This window comes from Brachionichthys hirsutus, chromosome 10 (genome assembly GCF_040956055.1).
Source record: "Brachionichthys hirsutus isolate HB-005 chromosome 10, CSIRO-AGI_Bhir_v1, whole genome shotgun sequence".
NCBI lineage: Eukaryota > Metazoa > Chordata > Actinopteri > Lophiiformes > Brachionichthyidae > Brachionichthys > Brachionichthys hirsutus.
In genome coordinates this window covers 14,488,720-14,509,153 of record NC_090906.1, presented here as the reverse complement: position 1 = coordinate 14,509,153, position 20,434 = coordinate 14,488,720, and the positions used below count along the sequence as shown (strand labels likewise).

At 46.5% G+C, this 20,434-nt stretch overlaps 1 protein-coding gene across 1 annotated transcript in view; it reads left to right on the top strand.

Moving 5' to 3' along the window:
* The first annotated feature begins 17,552 nt into the window (after positions 1-17,552).
* LOC137900706 (RIMS-binding protein 2) overlaps positions 17,553-20,434 on the top strand; it is a 52,045-nt gene continuing 49,163 nt past the window's right edge. The window contains 3 exon segments of the mRNA XM_068744836.1: positions 17,553-17,573; positions 17,624-17,728; positions 17,911-18,057. Of these exon segments, the coding sequence (XP_068600937.1) occupies positions 17,553-17,573; positions 17,624-17,728; positions 17,911-18,057 (273 nt within the window).

Genomic DNA, 20,434 nt, shown 5'->3' with positions numbered 1-20,434 from the left:
CTCGTCCCCAATGTTGTGTTTTTCAATACTCCATTCATAGTAGGATGTAGCACAGATCCGCTGGGGAATAATGTTGTCTTTTGTGTCGGCTCTGCTTCCCCTCCCTTCTCACTTCCCTGTGCTGAGAATTAGCTGAAAGATCTCAGCCCTTAATATCCGACATCGAGCCCAGAATAAGGCTGTCATTCTCCTAAAATGAGGATTTTACGACATTCAAACAGAGAATCAATGCTTTTATTTGGATTTATTCCCAAGCATTGCCTATTGTGAGCAATATCATTTTGTAATATATATATATATTTCAAAAACACTTTGAAAACACAAAGATGCCCATATTCAATAATTCGTCATTTACATTTGCCAAAAAACTGTTTAGTACAAACATAACTTAATGTTGCTTCCAGTTGTGATGCATTAACATGAATGGCAAAAAAAAAAAAAAGGTTTGAAATGATCACAGTAATCAATGAAATCAAACCTATTTCAAAATACATACCTGTTGAGAAAGGATTAGTCTTCACAGTCAATAAAAAAACAAAAAGAGCCTCTCACAGCCAAAAAAAAGTAACAACTCCAGGCAAGTTAATTCCACCAGTCACGCAGAAAACGGCGAGAAAAGAGCCCCCGAGCATCCGGCGCTGCTTGCTTCAGGTCTTTCATCTCCTCAACGCTGCTTCACTATAAGACCTGACAGTGATTACGCTGAGGGAACAATGAATGCCAAAGCATTGTATGTTAATCTCCTCACGCCCTGTACCTGTCTGTGTTTAAAACACAAGGCGGGGCAAAGGAGACAAAGACAGTGAAAGCTAAGCCCTCACTGGAACCAGCGTCTCCAGTTTCAGGTGGTGTACAGAAGGTGCGGTCCAGCTCATCTCTGCATGCATCCAGAGGGCTGTGGCTCAAAACCTGCAACCGCATGTGGCTGTGGGTGTGTGTGCGTGAGTCAGAGTCTCCCACACAGAAGCCCTCGACAATTACAAAGCATGAAGCTGTAAAGAAGACTTCTGAGAGTTTTAGAAATACTCCAATCCGCTTGATTTTGCATTCAAACACAACGTTTTGATTCTCCCTGAGCTGTGGAGAAGCTCGGCTGTTGAACATTGACAGAGTCTCCAGGACAGTCAGGGCTGCTTCCTGTGGACTCACCTTGAGCATGTGACCTTCAGATCACATCCTTTGTTGCTAATCTTTCATTCGAATCCCAATCTCATTGTATACTTGTTGTACAATGAAAATACAGGCTTTCTATTCTATACGATGTCGAATCACTTCCTCGCCACCGGGGGGCAGCACAACGTTTTAAACATAACATGAGCCAACAGTTATCCGACTTATCCAGCACCCTTAGCAACATTAGAATTCATTTGGAGACATGCTTTTGTGCAAATGAAGAAATCCCCAAATACACGTTAGAATTCACCTATTTTTAAAAATCCTTTGGTCAACATTAACAAAATCATATGTCCACATGAATACTGCCAGGGAACAGGGCTAGAGGACGACCCAGGAGAAGAGACATGGACGTAGTGAGGGAGGACATGAGAGTGGCTGGTGTTGGGGAGGACGATGCAAAGGACAGGACTAGAGGACAACCCAGGAGAAGAGACATGGACGTAGTGAGGGAGGACATGAGAGTGGCTGGTGTTGGGGAGGACGATGCAAAGGACAGGACTAGAGGACGACCCAGGAGAAGAGACATGGACGTAGTGAGGGAGGACATGAGAGTGGCTGGTGTTGGGTAGGACGATGCAAAGGACAGGACTAGAGGACGACCCAAGAGAAGAGACATGGACGTAGTGAGGGAGGACATGAGAGTGGCTGGTGTTGGGTAGGACGATGCAAAGGACAGGACTAGAGGACGACCCAAGAGAAGATACATGGGTTGCTGTGGCAACCCTTCACGAGACAAGAAGAAAGTACAGTAGTAGTAGATTTTGCCACATGAATAAATGTCACAATCAGAGTTGGACGGCAAAGAGGAAGGACCAGCTAACTTTAACAAAGGCTTTTTCTGCGTCCAGCGATACAACCACCGCCTTTTTGCGGTGGTGAGTTTGGAGAGTCATTTGTTACCCTCGCCTCCTCTTCAGCGAGGGTAACAAACAAGTGAGAGACATAGAGGGTGTGTGTGGGAAGAGGGGAGGGGTGAGTGAGGGGGGGAGTGAATCTGAGGGGAGAGTTGGGACAAGAGGAATACATTCATTCCTAATAGCCCAGTGAGATTTGGATCATTTGTTTTTCTATTTCACATACATATACATACGCACATACACATATATACATACATATACATACATAAACATCTACATATACACAAAATATAACTACACCTACACATATACATATTGATGATGTATATAACGCTTTCTCTTCAACACATAATTAAGAGAGATCCGACTTTCCAAACCTAGAGTGAACGTTGTGTCATTAGCATTATTGCTATCCTTGAGTAAGTCTAAGGGCGCTACACAGGCAATCAGTCCAAAGCAGCAGGCGATGAGGCCGAGGTCACAGACCGGGTAGGCGGGTCGGCAGACCCAGACCCAGACCCAGGGCAGGTACACAATCATCAGAAGCAGGATCAGAATAGAGTGCTGGCATGAAGGAGAGAATCCCCACAATCAGACAAGGTGTGGCGTCTGAGCTCAGTGTGTCGAGTCGCGGCTGATGGGAGGCGTGTTGCAGGTGAGCGTAGGAAGTACAGGTGACTGCAGGGGAAGGATCTGGACGACGGGAGAAGTTCGTGCATGGAAAAATCCAGATCCTCCTCAAGCTGACAGCGTTATACCGTTGATATCTGGTTTGTAAATAAATGTGTTATTGCGACATCAAAAGCTCCTCGGGGTTGTTGTTATTGTTTACTAGAAGTAAACAACTGTTGCGATGTGTCCCTAGAAGAAAGAATATTGGAATCAAAGTCAGCGATCTGCTTCAAATGTTTCTCTGGACAAAAAACTCTTTCTCCGTTGGCTGTTGAAAACTGGCGATTTTGGTGAATTCTTCCTTATTTCAACGGCAAATATCTCTATAACGAAAATCGATAGGAGCACACTTTGTTTTCCTCATGGAAGAGGAGGCTTTAATCTTTAATTTAGTATGTGACGTTCGGTATTTGCATAGTCATAGTACCTAATATTCTGTGGGTCTCTGGGCATATGGCTGAGCTGAGTTAAATGTAATTTGACATATTAAGTGTGTAATAATTGTGTTTTCTGGATTCACAGATGCTCATTCATTGGCAGAAATAATGACTACAAACAGTATCTCAGAATATTTATTCAAGATACTATATTATCATTATGCGAACATAATAAAGGCTAAGAGCGTCCCCAGCGGGACAGGCACAGAGCGTCCCCAGCGGGACAGGCCCAGAGCGTCCCCAGCGGGACAGGCCCAGAGCGTCCCCAGCGGGACAGGCACAGAGCGTCCCCAGCGGGACAGGCCCAGAGCGTCTGCTGTCACAGCTCTGGGGAAGAAGCTGCTCCTGAGCCTCGCTGTGCTGCGATGAATTCACAAACACAATTGATCCTCTCGTTATTCACTGGGCTCCTTCTTAGTGTGCATAAAAATAAGATCCGAAATGTAATCATGCATTTATCTGAGGTGCAAACATAGTCAAACCACTGGATGCTTTCATTTATGAGCACTACTGTTTGCTGTTTGACTTCCATCCCACTGAGTTGAGTTACACACATTCATAAATGAGGAAACGTATCTCTAGGTTGGGTCAGTGCTTATTAGTTATGTTCTCCAGCTATTCTCAGGTTAGCTAAACATCTTTACAAACCGAGGTACTAGAATAGAATAGAATAGAATAGAAAGCCTTTATTGTCCTTGCATAGTGGCTACACAATGAGATTAGGAGTGCTGCTCCGTCCGGTGCGTAACAGTAACACAACATAAAACTTCTCTTTGTCAGATATTTCTTTTTTTAGTGCAGCAAACAATTCAAATGAGTCTGGACTGGACACGCTTCTTCCTCTGCCTGTCTCTTGCAGCCTGTCTCTTGCAGCCTGTCTCTTGCAGCCTTCCTGTGTGCTGCCTCTCCAGCATCAATAGGCAGCCAACATCATTCCTGCATCGTCTCTATGGAAACGAGCTCCAGCCGCCGTAATGATTGGGCTCTGTCAAGCCTGCCTGTTTGTGATTGGACGTTGGGAGCAGTCCCCCCCCCCCCCCCCCGCCTCAACGACACTTGCCATCTTACACACGCACACACACACACACACTTTTTCCCTTCGTCCTCGTTACCTTTATGGCATTTTAACTGAGATGGGATTAAGCGGCCTATCGAGCCTTATTGGACCTGGATGAAATGTTTTTGACGCCGCATCTTTGGTGAGGACAGACTCACAGCTGGAGACTCAACACGCCACGCATTGCAGCTGTGGTGAGAGAATGGGGACCTGTTAGATGGTCCTGTTTTTCTGTTTCCATTGGGCCTTCATGTAGCAATGTGTCTTTCTCTTGTCTGCCTCCCCGTCGGTCGGTAGAGCTGTAAAGCACAGTGAACCAGGCCGCGGGGACACCCCGGTACCATAAAGCGTGCTTAATGGTACCGGGGTGATGACGTTCACCGAGCTTCCTTGACCAGTCAGGGCACAAATATGCAATATTCACAAATGTCCTCATCTTGGAAGACGTTACAGCACTGAGAATGAGGATGTACTTTCCAAGTCCTATCTGGAAGCGGCTTTTGTCTGAATGTGACTCCTACTCAATGATTTTGGACAAGGAACAGCAACTTCTGTAGTTCTGTCGATGCCAGATTTGACTCATGGTGTCTCCAACATGCACGGCAATGACAGTCGTCTGTTTTCTGACTCTTCACCTTAGCTGAGAGCAAACACTCCTGTTCTTGAACTTGAATTAGAGGATGCGACAGTGAAGGCTCTATCATTTCAAAGTCGGACGACCACAGCTGATCTGGAAATGGCTTGCTTGTTAACCGATGCTCACATTGATCCCATCTGCACCTCTTAACTTTGATAAACTGTGATGTATGACTTCTGCACAAGACATGACCAGCCCGAGACTGCGCCGGCACACATGGACGTGGAAAGCCTTGAAGTGACCAATGCTCGTGGAAGACCACAGCACGAGTTGAATTTGGAAGAGTGTGATAGTAAGCACCCCAGGCTCCCTGACAAAACAGTCCCACATGCTGCGATCCCCACCTCAACGTCACCGCTAGGAACAAGACACCTTTCGCTTGATGCTAACTTCAATGGTTTCGAGGTGGAAGGCATACTAAAGGTAAATGAGAAACATTTTTTGGTGATGCTTGACAGAGAAACAATAGGGGCCTGGAAACAAATGTCATTAACATTGCAACTTTTTATTAAGGTTCCTGCAAATATGATAAGCATGACTGTACTTTTGGCTTGTCTCGGCAGGGGTCAATAATTATTGAATTATTATAGAATATATAGAATAGCTGTTTCAGTTAAAGTGTAAAAAAAGCATATATTAAAACTCAATAATTGTTGCCCCATCAGGTCACTTCTGACGGACGGCATGTTTGTACTACTGTACTCTGTACTCTCGGCTTGTCCCCTGAGGGGTCGCCACAGAAAACCAACCTTCTCCACTTCACCTAGCATAATATAAAGTTTATTGGTAAGATTATATTCCTCTTTTTACATTTAATTATACCCCCCCCCCCGGTCCGCAAAATAAATTCACGGCTTGAAACCGGTCCGTGGCAGGAAAAAGGTTGGGGACACTGTTGTAGACCTTTCCCTTCATCCTCGCTGACACTCTCCTACCACAGAGCACACCTGATACTTTCCTCCCCCCGTTCCAGCCTGCCTGCACACGATTCTTCACCTCCTTTCCACATTCTCTCCATCACTCTGCTCTGTTGACCCGAGGTACCTGAAGTCCTCTCCCTTCTTTACGTCTCTTCCTTGTAGCTTCACTGTCCCCCCTGGGACCTTCTCATGTACATTTTTAAATCGTCATTAATCAAACCCATCAAAGTCCTCATCCTCTGTTTCTGTACTGAACAGCTGCGCTAGATCTCCGTCAAGCATGCCGGGCTCCCTTTCTTCACTGTCAGTCACTTTCCGTGCCGTGCGGCGCCTCGGAAATGATGCCGGCTTTTGCGAAGGCTCGAACAACAATGCTAGCAGACAGTTAGCCCTAGCAGCTACCCTCCATTCACAAACTGTGGCGCTGCGCTGCCTTCCACTCTGAGTGGAACTGTGTTCTCCTTCTGTCGTCCAGCGCTCCCACGCAGCTCGCAGTTTAACGTTGAACGGTTGCAGTTCTTTGGTTAATCTACCCGGGATGATGATAAGATAGTTTGCTCGTTAGCTCGTTAGCTAGCTTCACTCCGGTTTAGACCGTATCGGTGAGATCGCCGCGCACGGAGTTGCCGATCGCAGGAGCCGAGTTGCTGCAGGTCTTCTTCTTGCTTCCTCCTCTTCCTCCGCGAGGCTCCTGACTATAATACTATGTTGAAGGACAGCACCGGTACGTATCACTCCGCGAGGCTCCTGACTATAATACTATGTTAAAGGACAGCACCGGTACGTATCACTCCGCGAGGCTCCTGACTATAATACTATGTTGAAGGACAGCATCGGTACGTATCACTCGGCGAGACTCCTGACTATAATACTATGTTGAAGGACAGCACCGGTACGTATCACTCAGCGAGGCGCTTGACTATAATACTATGGTGAAGCGCAGCACCGGTACGTATCACTCAGCGAGGCGCCTGACTATAATACTATGGTGAAGGACAGCACCGGTACGTATCACTCCGCGAGGCTCCTGACTATAATACTATGGTGAAGCGCAGCACCGGTACGTATCACTCAGCGAGGCGCCTGACTATAATACTATGGTGAAGGACAGCATCGGTACGTATCACTCCGCGAGGCGCCTGACTGAATCCACCTTACAACAAAACATAGGGCGCCCGGACCATAGGGCGTTCGGCACATTTTGAAGATAATTTAAGACTTTTACGTGCGTCTAGTGGTTGTGAAAATACAGTATACATATCTGGACCCTTGACCAGTCATTGAGAATTGAAGAAGCCTCTTGGATGAGAGGTGAAATGCCTTCAACCAAACGTAAACAAGTCCAGTTGATTCTTTCTTTTTGCTCTTTGTAAAATTGAGTACCGTATTTTTCAGACAATAAAGCGCACCTGATTTTCAGGCGCAATATCAACAAACGGGTCTATTTTTATACTTAAGGCACAGTGGGTTGTAAGGTGCATTAAGCAAAATAAAACAGTCAGATAAGTCAAACTTTATTCAAATTATTCACAAGCTCACACACACTTGCCCGGCGTTGCCTCCTCCCTGAATGTGTGTTTGCCTTCTGTCACCTAACGCTCTCACGCAGCTCGCAGTTTAACTTTGAACGGTTGCAGTTGGAGTTCTTTGGTTAATCCACCTCTGTGACTATCAGACCTCTCCTAGACTGTAATGAGGACTTACACCCCTGTTGGGTGGATGATTGAGTATTGAATATTACAATGTAATGAAAAGACGAGAGAGGAGGGATAATGGCGGAGCAGGAGTGACCTGAGAACTATCTGCAGTTTACACTGGAGACTTTGAGTCACGGTACTAAGAAGAAAGCATCTGTTACGGTTATTCAAAATGATGATGATGATGATGATGATGATCACGGTGAAATCACGGAGCTGAAAAGTTTAGTGCTAGCAAAGCGGACCGACACCCGATGTTCAACCCGGTTGTCGGTCTAAATCCAGGGGTGTGTCATCACACAAGACAGCTCTCGGGTCAACTGGCGCTTTGGGTTGGGATTCAGGTTGGGATTCAGATGGATACAGGGAGCCTGACCCGGATTCGTCAGATGAGCGGTTCCGTCTGGATCACGGTGGAGCAGCCGTTGTATAGTGTGTTATTACAAAATCGAACTCTCTTTCTCAGCGTTTTCTAGCAGTAAACAACTGTTGATGTTTGATGTGTCACTAAAACAATAAATATTAGAGTCAAACTCATTGATCTGCTAGGAATGTTTCTCTGCACAAAAAGCTCTATTTTGCCATTTTCTGTTGAAAACTGCTGATTTTGGTGATTTCTGCTTCGCTTCAGCGGCCAATATCTTTAGAATGGGGAATGGTAGGAACACGCTTTCTTTTCCTGATGAAAGAAGATACCTTAATCTTTCCTTTGGTAGGTTCGGTGCTCGCATAGTCAGGAAATAATGTTCCGTGGGCAAAATGAGCAAAAACTGACCGTACTGAGCGTCTGGCAGAGCTGACAACGGCTCGGAACGAATGAGTTAAGAAAAGGTGTTCAGACTCAACGTTTTTATTCCACTTCTAGACACAAATAACTTTGACTGCAATTAGTCTTGCCCCAGCCAATTCTGCTGACACTGCACTATATGGAATAATTAGGCGACCCCTTCCCCACTGTTCATCATTTGACTTTTTCGGACCAACTGTTCTCAGCATCTTTCGAGTCCCCCTGAGGCTAAGTGGATTGTGACATTTTTATTTGTGGGGCTCTGCGATGATGAGTTGACTGCACTGACTGCACTTTTAATGAACATGTCGGTCGAGCGGTGATTTAATCAGCTCCAAGGCCACAACAGAGACGAGATGGATGGGTTGTGCTGTGCATGCTATAGATGCTTAGTTAGCATTACTGTGGCTTCTATGCAAATTGCTGGACTTGGATTAAGTGTGAAATTATAACCATCATAACACAGGGACTATATTTCAAACATTTCTACATTGGTTATAGGAGTAACATGAAAACTCAAGCTTTACATTTTCAAACATCCACTGGAGAATGTCATTAGGAAACCATCGATGTTATTGATTTGTCCATGAACAGCTTTCAGCTGCTTCCTTAATGTGTTGAGGAGCACATTTCTGTGAGCGCTTTCCTCCTTCGTGCCAGTTCCCCAGAGCACACAGCGACTGCTCACAGATTGCGCTTTGTGCATTTACTAAAATGAATTGAAAATGACCTTACGGAAACTTTGCTGGACACACTGAGCTATCCTTTTATCAGGTGCCATTTTCAGTTGGAGACTTATATGCATGCAGACAGCAGACCTTTGTGACCGTCCTCAAGTCATTCATCCTTTTTTACATCCCGGTCTGACTAGAAGTTTTCCTTTAGTCTCCATCAATAACATGCGGTTCATTCACATCATGTTAGCGCTAACATTGGAAACATATCTTCTGTGTGTGTATTTGTGTCTTTATCCTTCGGTCTACTTAAATATTTATTACGACGGATTTCTGCCAGCAAAGAAATGCTGATGTTGGTATGTCAGTGAAGCCAGACGAGACATTTCCATACGTCGTACAAAAGCTGACAGATGGCAGACAAAAGGTTAACCTGGTTGTGAGACTTCCTTTATGGATACAGACATAGAGCAAGTTCATGGAGTAAGGGTTCTCCAAACCCTCTTCCGGTTCTTGTTCTCTGTAGTGGGTGCGTATTCAATGAGGAGAATGTGGCTTAAGATTAAGACATTTATATAATTAACAGTTAGTTCAGATATCAGCGCTGGATTCCACCATGTTTCTCGTGGCTGCCTCATGGTGGAATGAAGATGCTTCCTGCTTCGTCATCACATCATTCCGTCCCCTGAAGGCGGGACTTTGCCCCAGCCAATCTAAGCCCATGTTTATCTGTGTTGTGTGTGACGTCACTGTTGTGAGACGTTCAATTGAAATCAGTCATACCTATACCAAATTAAATGTTGTGCTTTCCTAGTGGTGTCCCATCTAATATTGAAATTCCCCACAATGGAGACATATTGTATTCCATTCTTTGCCTTTCCACCCATCATGCCAAAATACACCATCCTGCACTGACGTCGTTCTTAGCCATTGACGCTCTACCAAGTCACTCCAGAGGTTTGTTTAATTGGACTATTTATCGCAGGGGTCGGGAACCTATGGCTCGCGAGCCATATATGGCTCTCTTGATGATCGCATATGGAGATCATCAAAAAAAAAAAAAACAACTTTTTTTTTATTTATTTTTTTTACTCGCCTTGCCCGTGCTGACCGCAGCTGGTTTGCGCGCCCAGGTCGTGTGTCGTGTTTTTTGTTGTGAGTAACTTGTTCACTTTGTCTGGATCTTATGTTCCGTTTTGTTTGCGGCACCAGCCGGTCGCCGTCTGTTAGTAGAGCTTGTGTTGCATTTTATTGTGAAAAATCACAGAGCGGAAGCGCTGCCACGGTTCCGCCCTGAGCCTGGGCTGCCACTTTAAAAGTAGGCCGTCATCCCGCCATTAGGGGTGGGCGTGGCCAGCTGTGTGCACGGTGGCAGAGTGGACTTTGTTTGGCTCCACCTTAATTCCAGATTACTACTATTTTAATGTATTCTTACCTGGGACCTTCTTTTGGAATAAACGTGTGAAAAAGACGGGGCCCTGCGTTTGCTTCAAGAGGGCATCGCTTGCTTTTTGGTTTTCTCTCGGCTGTGTATTATCGTTGGGCTCCAGCCCCCCCTCGTCCTGTGTGCAGCTCCAGGTGTAAATGATCAATTCAACCATCGCACCGTCTCTGTTCTCTGCTTTCTGGGGTCCGCTCATGTTAGTCCGTAACGTTCAGAGGCTTATTATACTAGTTTATTACCTGCTTACCGCTTATAATGACATTTAGTTGAATCCGCGTTTAAAATATATTATATGGCTCTCACTGAAGTAAATGTCCAAATATTTTGCTTTCATGGCTCTCTTAGTCAAACTCCTGTCTTCACAGACATCTTTAACCCCTCCCTGGAGTCCTGTCGTGTTCCAGCCTGCTTCAAGTCCTCCACCATTGTTCCTGTCCCCAAGAAGACAAGGATCACAGGACTTAGTGACTACAGACCGATAGCGCTGACATCTGTAGTCATGAAGTCTTTTGAGCGCCTGGTTCTCCACCACCTGAAGACCCTCACCGCCCCCTCCTGGACCCGCTGCAGTTCACCTACCGAGCCAACAGGTCTGTAGACGACGCAGTCAATCTGGCCCTCCACTTCATCCTGCAGCATCTGGACTCCCCAGGAACCTACGCCAGGATCCTGTTTGTGGACTTCAGCTCAGCTTTCAACACGTCCTCCCGGGACTGCTCCAGGACAAGCTGCTCCAGCTCGACGTGCCCGACTCCCTCTGCTGGTGGATCACGACTTCCTGACGGAGCGGAGGCAGCATGTGGGGCTGGGGTCTACGGTCTCGGACACCCTGACTATCAGCACCGGATCCCCCCAGGGCTGTGTACTTCCCCCCTGGCTCTTCTCCCTGTACACCAACTGCTGCACCTCCAGCCATCAGTCCGTCAAACTGATTAAGTTTGCGGACACCACCACCCTCATCGGGCTCATCTCTGACGGTGATGAGTCTGCCTACAGGAGGGAGGTGGACCGGCTGGTGTCCTGGTGTAGCAGCAACAACCTGGAGCTGAACAGCCAGAAAACAGTGGAGATGATTATCGACTTCAGGAAAGTCACAGCCCCACCGTCCCCCCTCGCCCTCACAGACTCCCCTACCCCCATCTCCATCGTGGACTCTTTCCGCTTCCTGGGCACCACCATCACCCGGGACCTCAAGTGGGAGCCGACCATCAGCTCCCTCATCAAGAAGGCTCAGCAGAGGATGTACTTCCTGCGGCAGCTGAGGAAACTCAAGCTGCCGACCCAGATGTTGGTGCAGTTCTACACCTCCATCGTGGAGTCCGTCCTCACCTCCTCCATCACCGTGTGGTACGCTGGCGCCACCACCAGGGACAGACACAGAGTGCAGCGCATTGTACGTGCTGCAGAGAAGGTGATCGGCTGCAAGCTGCCATCGCTCCAGGACCTGCATGTCTCCAGGACTCGGAGGCGTGCAGGTCGGATCACAGCCAACCCTTCCCACCCTGGACACGGACTCTTTGACCCTCTCCCCTCAGGCAGGAGGCTACGGTCCATCCGGACCAGAACCTCCCGCCACAAGAACAGCTTCTTTCCCTCGACTGTAAGACTCATGAACAATACACATCTGTGTATCCACTCCTGCTGCTGCTGTTTTGTGATGTGTCTGTACTTGTATGTTTTCTGTATTTAGTCATTACTGTTACACGTAGCACGACTTCACCGAGAAACATTCCTAGTCTGAACCCTCACGGACAATAAACTGATTCTGATTCTGATTCTAAAGACACCAGGAAATACACCGAAGCAAAGACAACCATTCAATGATTTATGTTTTGTGTTTAAAAGCTGGTGAGATTAGCGGCCCCGTTTGAAATAAAAGCTTCACTGAACTTAACGTGAGCGTTACCCCCCCCCCCCCCCCCCCCTTTCCATGTACATTTGTAATCCAACAGAAGGGTCTGAAGTGTCATTTTATGCTTCAAAGTGTTGACTTTAACATTTATTTCGTGATTTAGAGGAGAATTCAGAATATTGCGATATATATCGTGATAAAGCCTAAACATATCGGTTATATCGTGCAGCCCTCAGTGTATGCGTCAAGTGCAGTTATGGTACGGTACACAATGTCTACGTAGCGTCCAACACGCTTCCTCCCTCCTCTGCACTGCACACCGCTGTTCGCTGCTATCGTCTGTCTCAAAGTTAATCTCAATAAAACAAGATTTTATATTACAGTAATACTGCATATCATATTCTGTTTGTGTGCTATATATTTTTTTGCTATATAGCAATTACCTTTTTTCCGTTGTTATGAGTGTTGATTTGTGTCTTTCCAGTTATTTCATGTGGCATCGACATACGAGTGATTTGAGTTAAGAAATGATTATTTCTGTACTTTGCCTGTCACTGCCTCACTTTCTTTGGACCCATCACTTATTATCAGGAATACTCTCTGATACAGCAAAAATCACATCAATAATGGAAACGCAACGCGGGAGACGGAAGGTGGAGAATGCCTGAGCTGAACCAGGGTAGCGCACGCAGTGCTCGGCCATCTAGAATAGAATAGAAAGCCTTTATTGTCATGGCATAGTAGCTACACAATGAGATTAGGAGTGCAGCGCCCTCTGGTGTCTAGCGCCAGCATCTGGAAGATGCTCACGTCTAAAAGCAAAATTTTGCTCGCAGGTTTGCTCTTATCTCATTCAAAGCCAAGGTATCACTGAAATGCCACAAGAGCACTCTCTGCTGGCCAACGTTGGCATTACTCATCCTAATTAAGCCTGCCTTGCAAAGGCTGCATCACTGCTGATGGTGAGAGGACAGTGCAGGAAGAGCATGCCTTTCTAAGGGTTCCAGTGACTCCTATGATAGCAATCATGGAGCTAAAGGTCGACATGCTATCGGTGGCACATCGGATGCAGTTAAGATGTGGATAACTTCACCGTTCCGACTCGATGATGTTACTGTCAGCTTGATTGATCCATACATCTTGTTCCATCTGGCAGAGTGGAGTCTGAGAGGGAGGTGCTGGCGAGGCGCTTGACTATAATACTATGGTGAAGCGCAGCACCGGTACGTATCACTCAGCGAGGCGCCTGACTATAATACTATGGTGAAGGACAGCACCGGTACGTATCACTCCGCGAGGCTCCTGACTATAATACTATGGTGAAGCGCAGCACCGGTACGTATCACTCAGCGAGGCGCCTGACTATAATACTATGGTGAAGGACAGCATCGGTACGTATCACTCCGCGAGGCGCCTGACTGAATCCACCTTACAACAAAACATAGGGCGCCCGGACCATAGGGCGTTCGGCACATTTTGAAGATAATTTAAGACTTTTACGTGCGTCTAGTGGTTGTGAAAATACAGTATACATATCTGGACCCTTGACCAGTCATTGAGAATTGAAGAAGCCTCTTGGATGAGAGGTGAAATGCCTTCAACCAAACGTAAACAAGTCCAGTTGATTCTTTCTTTTTGCTCTTTGTAAAATTGAGTACCGTATTTTTCAGACAATAAAGCGCACCTGATTTTCAGGCGCAATATCAACAAACGGGTCTATTTTTATACTTAAGGCACAGTGGGTTGTAAGGTGCATTAAGCAAAATAAAACAGTCAGATAAGTCAAACTTTATTCAAATTATTCACAAGCTCACACACACTTGCCCGGCGTTGCCTCCTCCCTGAATGTGTGTTTGCCTTCTGTCACCTAACGCTCTCACGCAGCTCGCAGTTTAACTTTGAACGGTTGCAGTTGGAGTTCTTTGGTTAATCCACCTCTGTGACTATCAGACCTCTCCTAGACTGTAATGAGGACTTACACCCCTGTTGGGTGGATGATTGAGTATTGAATATTACAATGTAATGAAAAGACGAGAGAGGAGGGATAATGGCGGAGCAGGAGTGACCTGAGAACTATCTGCAGTTTACACTGGAGACTTTGAGTCACGGTACTAAGAAGAAAGCATCTGTTACGGTTATTCAAAATGATGATGATGATGATGATGATGATCACGGTGAAATCACGGAGCTGAAAAGTTTAGTGCTAGCAAAGCGGACCGACACCCGATGTTCAACCCGGTTGTCGGTCTAAATCCAGGGGTGTGTCATCACACAAGACAGCTCTCGGGTCAACTGGCGCTTTGGGTTGGGATTCAGGTTGGGATTCAGATGGATACAGGGAGCCTGACCCGGATTCGTCAGATGAGCGGTTCCGTCTGGATCACGGTGGAGCAGCCGTTGTATAGTGTGTTATTACAAAATCGAACTCTCTTTCTCAGCGTTTTCTAGCAGTAAACAACTGTTGATGTTTGATGTGTCACTAAAACAATAAATATTAGAGTCAAACTCATTGATCTGCTAGGAATGTTTCTCTGCACAAAAAGCTCTATTTTGCCATTTTCTGTTGAAAACTGCTGATTTTGGTGATTTCTGCTTCGCTTCAGCGGCCAATATCTTTAGAATGGGGAACGGTAGGAACACGCTTTCTTTTCCTGATGAAAGAAGATACCTTAATCTTTCCTTTGGTAGGTTCGGTGCTCGCATAGTCAGGAAATAATGTTCCGTGGGCAAAATGAGCAAAAACTGACCGTACTGAGCGTCTGGCAGAGCTGACAACGGCTCGGAACGAATGAGTTAAGAACAGGTGTTCAGACTCAACGTTTTTATTCCACTTCTAGACACAAATAACTTTGACTGCAATTAGTCTTGCCCCAGCCAATTCTGCTGACACTGCACTATATGGAATAATTAGGCGACCCCTTCCCCACTGTTCATCATTTGACTTTTTCGGACCAACTGTTCTCAGCATCTTTCGAGTCCCCCTGAGGCTAAGTGGATTGTGACATTTTTATTTGTGGGGCTCTGCGATGATGAGTTGACTGCACTGACTGCACTTTTAATGAACATGTCGGTCGAGCGGTGATTTAATCAGCTCCAAGGCCACAACAGAGACGAGATGGATGGGTTGTGCTGTGCATGCTATAGATGCTTAGTTAGCATTACTGTGGCTTCTATGCAAATTGCTGGACTTGGATTAAGTGTGAAATTATAACCATCATAACACAGGGACTATATTTCAAACATTTCTACATTGGTTATAGGAGTAATATGAAAACTCAAGCTTTACATTTTCAAACATCCACTGGAGAATGTCATTAGGAAACCATCGATGTTATTGATTTGTCCATGAACAGTACATTTCTGTGAGCGCTTTCCTCCTTCGTGCCAGTTCCCCAGAGCACACAGCGACCGCTCACAGATTGCGCTTTGTGCATTTACTAAAATGAATTGAAAATGACCTTACGGAAACTTTGCTGGACACACTGAGCTATCCTTTTATCAGGTGCCATTTTCAGTTGGAGACTTATATGCATGCAGACAGCAGACCTTTGTGACCGTCCTCAAGTCATTCATCCTTTTTTACATCCCGGTCTGACTAGAAGTTTTCCTTTAGTCTCCATCAATAACATGCGGTTCATTCACATCATGTTAGCGCTAACATATCTTCTGTGTGTGTATTTGTGTCTTTATCCTTCGGTCTACTTAAATATTTATTACGACGGATTTCTGCCAGCAAAGAAATGCTGATGTTGGTATGTCAGTGAAGCCAGACGAGACATTTCCATACGTCGTACAAAAGCTGACAGATGGCAGACAAAAGGTTAACCTGGTTGTGAGACTTCCTTTATGGATACAGACATAGAGCAAGTTCATGGAGTAAGGGTTCTCCAAACCCTCTTCCGGTTCTTGTTCTCTGTAGTGGGTGCGTATTCAATGAGGAGAATGTGGGTTAAGATTAAAGACATTTATATAATTAACAGTTAGTTCAGATATCAGCGCTGGATTCCACCATGTTTCTCGTGGCTGCCTCATGGTGGAATGAAGATGCTTCCTGCTTCGTCATCACATCATTCCGTCCCCTGAAGGCGGGACTTTGCCCCAGCCAATCTAAGCCCATGTTTATCTGTGTTGTGTGTGACGTCACCAAATGAGACGTTCAATTGAAATCAGTCATACCTATACCAAATTAAATGTTGTGCTTTCCTAGTGGTGTCCCATCTAATATTGAAATTCCCCACAATGGAGACATATTGTATTCCATTCTTTGCCTTTCCACCCATCATGCCAAAATACACCATCCTGCACTGACGTCGTTCTTAGCCTTTGACGCTCTACCAAGTCACTCCAGAGGTTTGTTTAATTGGACTATTTATCGCAGGGGTCGGGAACCTATGGCTCGCGAGCCATATATGGCTCTCTTGATGATCGCATATGGAGATCATCAAAAAAAAAAAAAAAACTTTTTTTTTATTTATTTTTTTTACTTGCCTTGCCCGTGCTGACCGCAGCTGGTTTCCTGGTTTGCGCGCCCAGGTCGTGTGTCGTGTTTTTTGTTGTGAGTAACTTGTTCACTTGTGTCTGGATCCTATGTTCCTTTTCTTTGCGGCACCAGACAGTCGCCGTCTGTTAGTAGAGCTTGTGTTGCATTTTATTGTGAAAATCACAGAGCGGAAGCGCTGTCACGGTTCCGCCCTGAGCCTGGGCTGCCACTTTAAAAGTAGGCCGTCATCCCGCCATTAGGGGTGGGCGTGGCCAGCTGTGTGCACGGTGGCAGAGTGGACTTTGTTTGGCTCCACCTTAATTCCAGATTACTACTATTTTAGTGTATTCTTACCTGGGACCTTCTTTTGGAATAAACGTGTGAAAAAGACGGGGCCCTGCGTTTGCTTCAAGAGGGCATCGCTTGCTTTTTGGTTTTCTCTCGGCTGTGTATTATCGTTGGGCTCCAGCCCCCCCTCGTCCTGTGTGCAGCTCCAGGTGTAAATGATCAGTTCAACCATCGCACCGTCTCTGTTCTCTGCTTTCTGGGGTCCGCTCACGTTAGTCCGTAACGTTCAGAGGCTTATTATGCTAGTTTATTACCTGCTTACCGCTTATACTGACATTTAGCTGAATTCACGTTTGAAATATATTATATGGCTCTCACTGAAATAAATGTCCAAATATTTTGCTTTCATGGCTCTCTTAGTCAAACTCCTGTCTTCACAGACATCTTTAACCCCTCCCTGGAGTCCTGTCGTGTTCCAGCCTGCTTCAAGTCCTCCACCATTGTTCCTGTCCCCAAGAAGACAAGGATCACAGGACTTAATGACTACAGACCGATAGCGCTGACATCTGTAGTCATGAAGTCTTTTGAGCGCCTGGTTCTCCACCATCTGAAGACCCTCACCGCCCCCTCCTGGACCCACTGCAGTTCACCTACCGAGCCAACCGGTCTGTAGACGACACAGTCAATCTGGCCCTTCACTTCATCCTGCAGCACCTGGACTCCCCAGGAACCTACGCCAGGATCCTGTTTGTGGACTTCAGCTCAGCTTTCAACACCATCCTCCCGGGACTGTCCAGGACAAGCTGCTCCAGCTCGACGTGCCCGACTCCCTCTGCTGGTGGATCACTGACTTCCTGACGGAGCGGAGGCAGCATGTGGGGCTGGGGTCTACGGTCTCGGACACCCTGACTATCAGCACCGGATCCCCCCAGGGCTGTGTACTTTCCCCCTGGCTCTTCTCCCTGTACACCAACTGCTGCACCTCCAGCCATCAGTCCGTTAAACTGGTTACGTTTGCAGACGACACCACCCTCATCGGGCTCATCTCTGACGGTGATGAGTCGGCCTATAGGAGGGAGGTGGACCGGCTGGTGTCCTGGTGTAGCAGCAACAACCTGGAGCTGAACAGCCAGAAAACAGTGGAGATGATTGTCGACTTCAGGAAAGTCACAGCCCCACCGTCCCCCCTCGCCCTCACAGACTCCCCTACCCCCATCTCCATCGCGGACTCTTTCCGCTTCCTGGGCACCACCATCACCCGGGACCTCAAGTGGGAGCCGACCATCAGCTCCCTCATCAAGAAGGCTCAGCAGAGGATGTACTTCCTGCGGCAGCTGAGGAAACTTAAGCTTCCAACCCAGATGTTGGTGCAGTTCTACACCTCCATCGTGGAGTCCGTCCTCACCTCCTCCATCACCATGTGGTACGCTGGCGCCACCACCAGGGACAGACACAGACTGCAGCGCATTGTACGTGCTGCGGAGAAGGTGATCGGCTGCAAGCTGCCATCGCTCCAGGACCTGTATGTCTCCAGGACTCGGAGGCGTGCAGGTCGGATCACAGCCGACCCTTCCCACCCTGGACACGGACTCTTTGACCCTCTCCCCTCGGGCAGGAGGCTACGGTCCATCCGGACCAGAACCTCCCGCCACAAGAACAGCTTCTTTCCCTCGACTGTAAGACTCATGAACAATCAATAATTCTGTCTCTTGAACATTTCATAACCGATAACTTGCACTGTTCTATTTGCACTGCGTGATGACGCTAGTTTTGATGCTGCTAATACACATCTGTGTATCCACTCCTGCTGCTGCTGTTTTGTGATGTGTCTGTACTTGTATGTTTTCTGTATTTAGTCATTACTGTTACACGTAGCACGACTTCACAGAGAAACATTCCTAGTCTGAACCCTCACGGACAATAAACTGATTCTGATTCTGATTCTAAAGACACCAGGAAATACACCGAAGCAAAGACAACCATTCAATGATTTATGTTTCGTGTTTAAAAGCTGGTGAGATTAGCGGCCCCGTTTGAAATAAAAGCTTCACTGAACTTAACGTGAGCGTTACCCCCCCCCCCCCCCCCCCCCCCCCCCCCTTTCCATGTACATTTGTAATCCAACAGAAGGGTCTGAAGTGTCATTTTATGCTTCAAAGTGTTGACTTTAACATTTATTTCGTGATTTAGAGGAGAATTCAGAATATTGCGATATATATCGTGATAAAGCCTAAACATATCGGTTATATCGTGCAGCCCTCAGTGTATGCGTCAAGTGCAGTTATGGTACGGTACACAATGTCTACGTAGCGTCCAACACGCTTCCTCCCTCCTCTGCACTGCACACCGCTGTTCGCTGCTATCGTCTGTCTCAAAGTTAATCTCAATAAAACAAGATTTTATATTACAGTAATACTGCATATCATATTCTGTTTGTGTGCTATATATTTTTTTGCTATATAGCAATTACCTTTTTTCCGTTGTTATGAGTGTTGATTTGTGTCTTTCCAGTTATTTCATGTGGCATCGACATACGAGTGATTTGAGTTAAGAAATGATTATTTCTGTACTTTGCCTGTCACTGCCTCACTTTCTTTGGACCCATCACTTATTATCAGGAATACTCTCTGATACAGCAAAAATCACATCAATAATGGAAACGCAACGCGGGAGACGGAAGGTGGAGAATGCCTGAGCTGAACCAGGGTAGCGCACGCAGTGCTCGGCCATCTAGAATAGAATAGAAAGCCTTTATTGTCATGGCATAGTAGCTACACAATGAGATTAGGAGTGCAGCGCCCTCTGGTGTCTAGCGCCAGCATCTGGAAGATGCTCACGTCTAAAAGCAAAATTTTGCTCGCAGGTTTGCTCTTATCTCATTCAAAGCCAAGGTGTCACTGAAATGCCACAAGAGCACTCTCTGCTGGCCAACGTTGGCATTACTCATCCTAATTAAGCCTGCCTTGCAAAGGCTGCATCACTGCTGATGGTGAGAGGACAGTGCAGGAAGAGCATGCCTTTCTAAGGGTTCCAGTGACTCCTATGATAGCAATCATGGAGCTAAAGGTCGACATGCTATCGGTGGCACATCGGATGCAGTTAAGATGTGGATAACTTCACCGTTCCGACTCGATGATGTTACTGTCAGCTTGATTGATCCATACATCTTGTTCCATCTGGCAGAGTGGAGTCTGAGAGGGAGGTGCTGGCGTGAAAAGGTTCATTCAGGAGACAAAGGCCTAAAGGCTTGACCTCAGACAAGGTCGTAGTTCCAGAATTGATCCACATCACTGCATGTGATTACGAACACCGACCACATCGGATGTCGATGCTGATGGTATTAGACATTTTGTGGTCACGTAAAATTCTGCCCAGTGAGTTCATCTGAAAACACGGATGCTGTTTTGTGGCGTTATATAATGGGTTGTCGTAGCTGATGTTAATCTGCCTTGAACT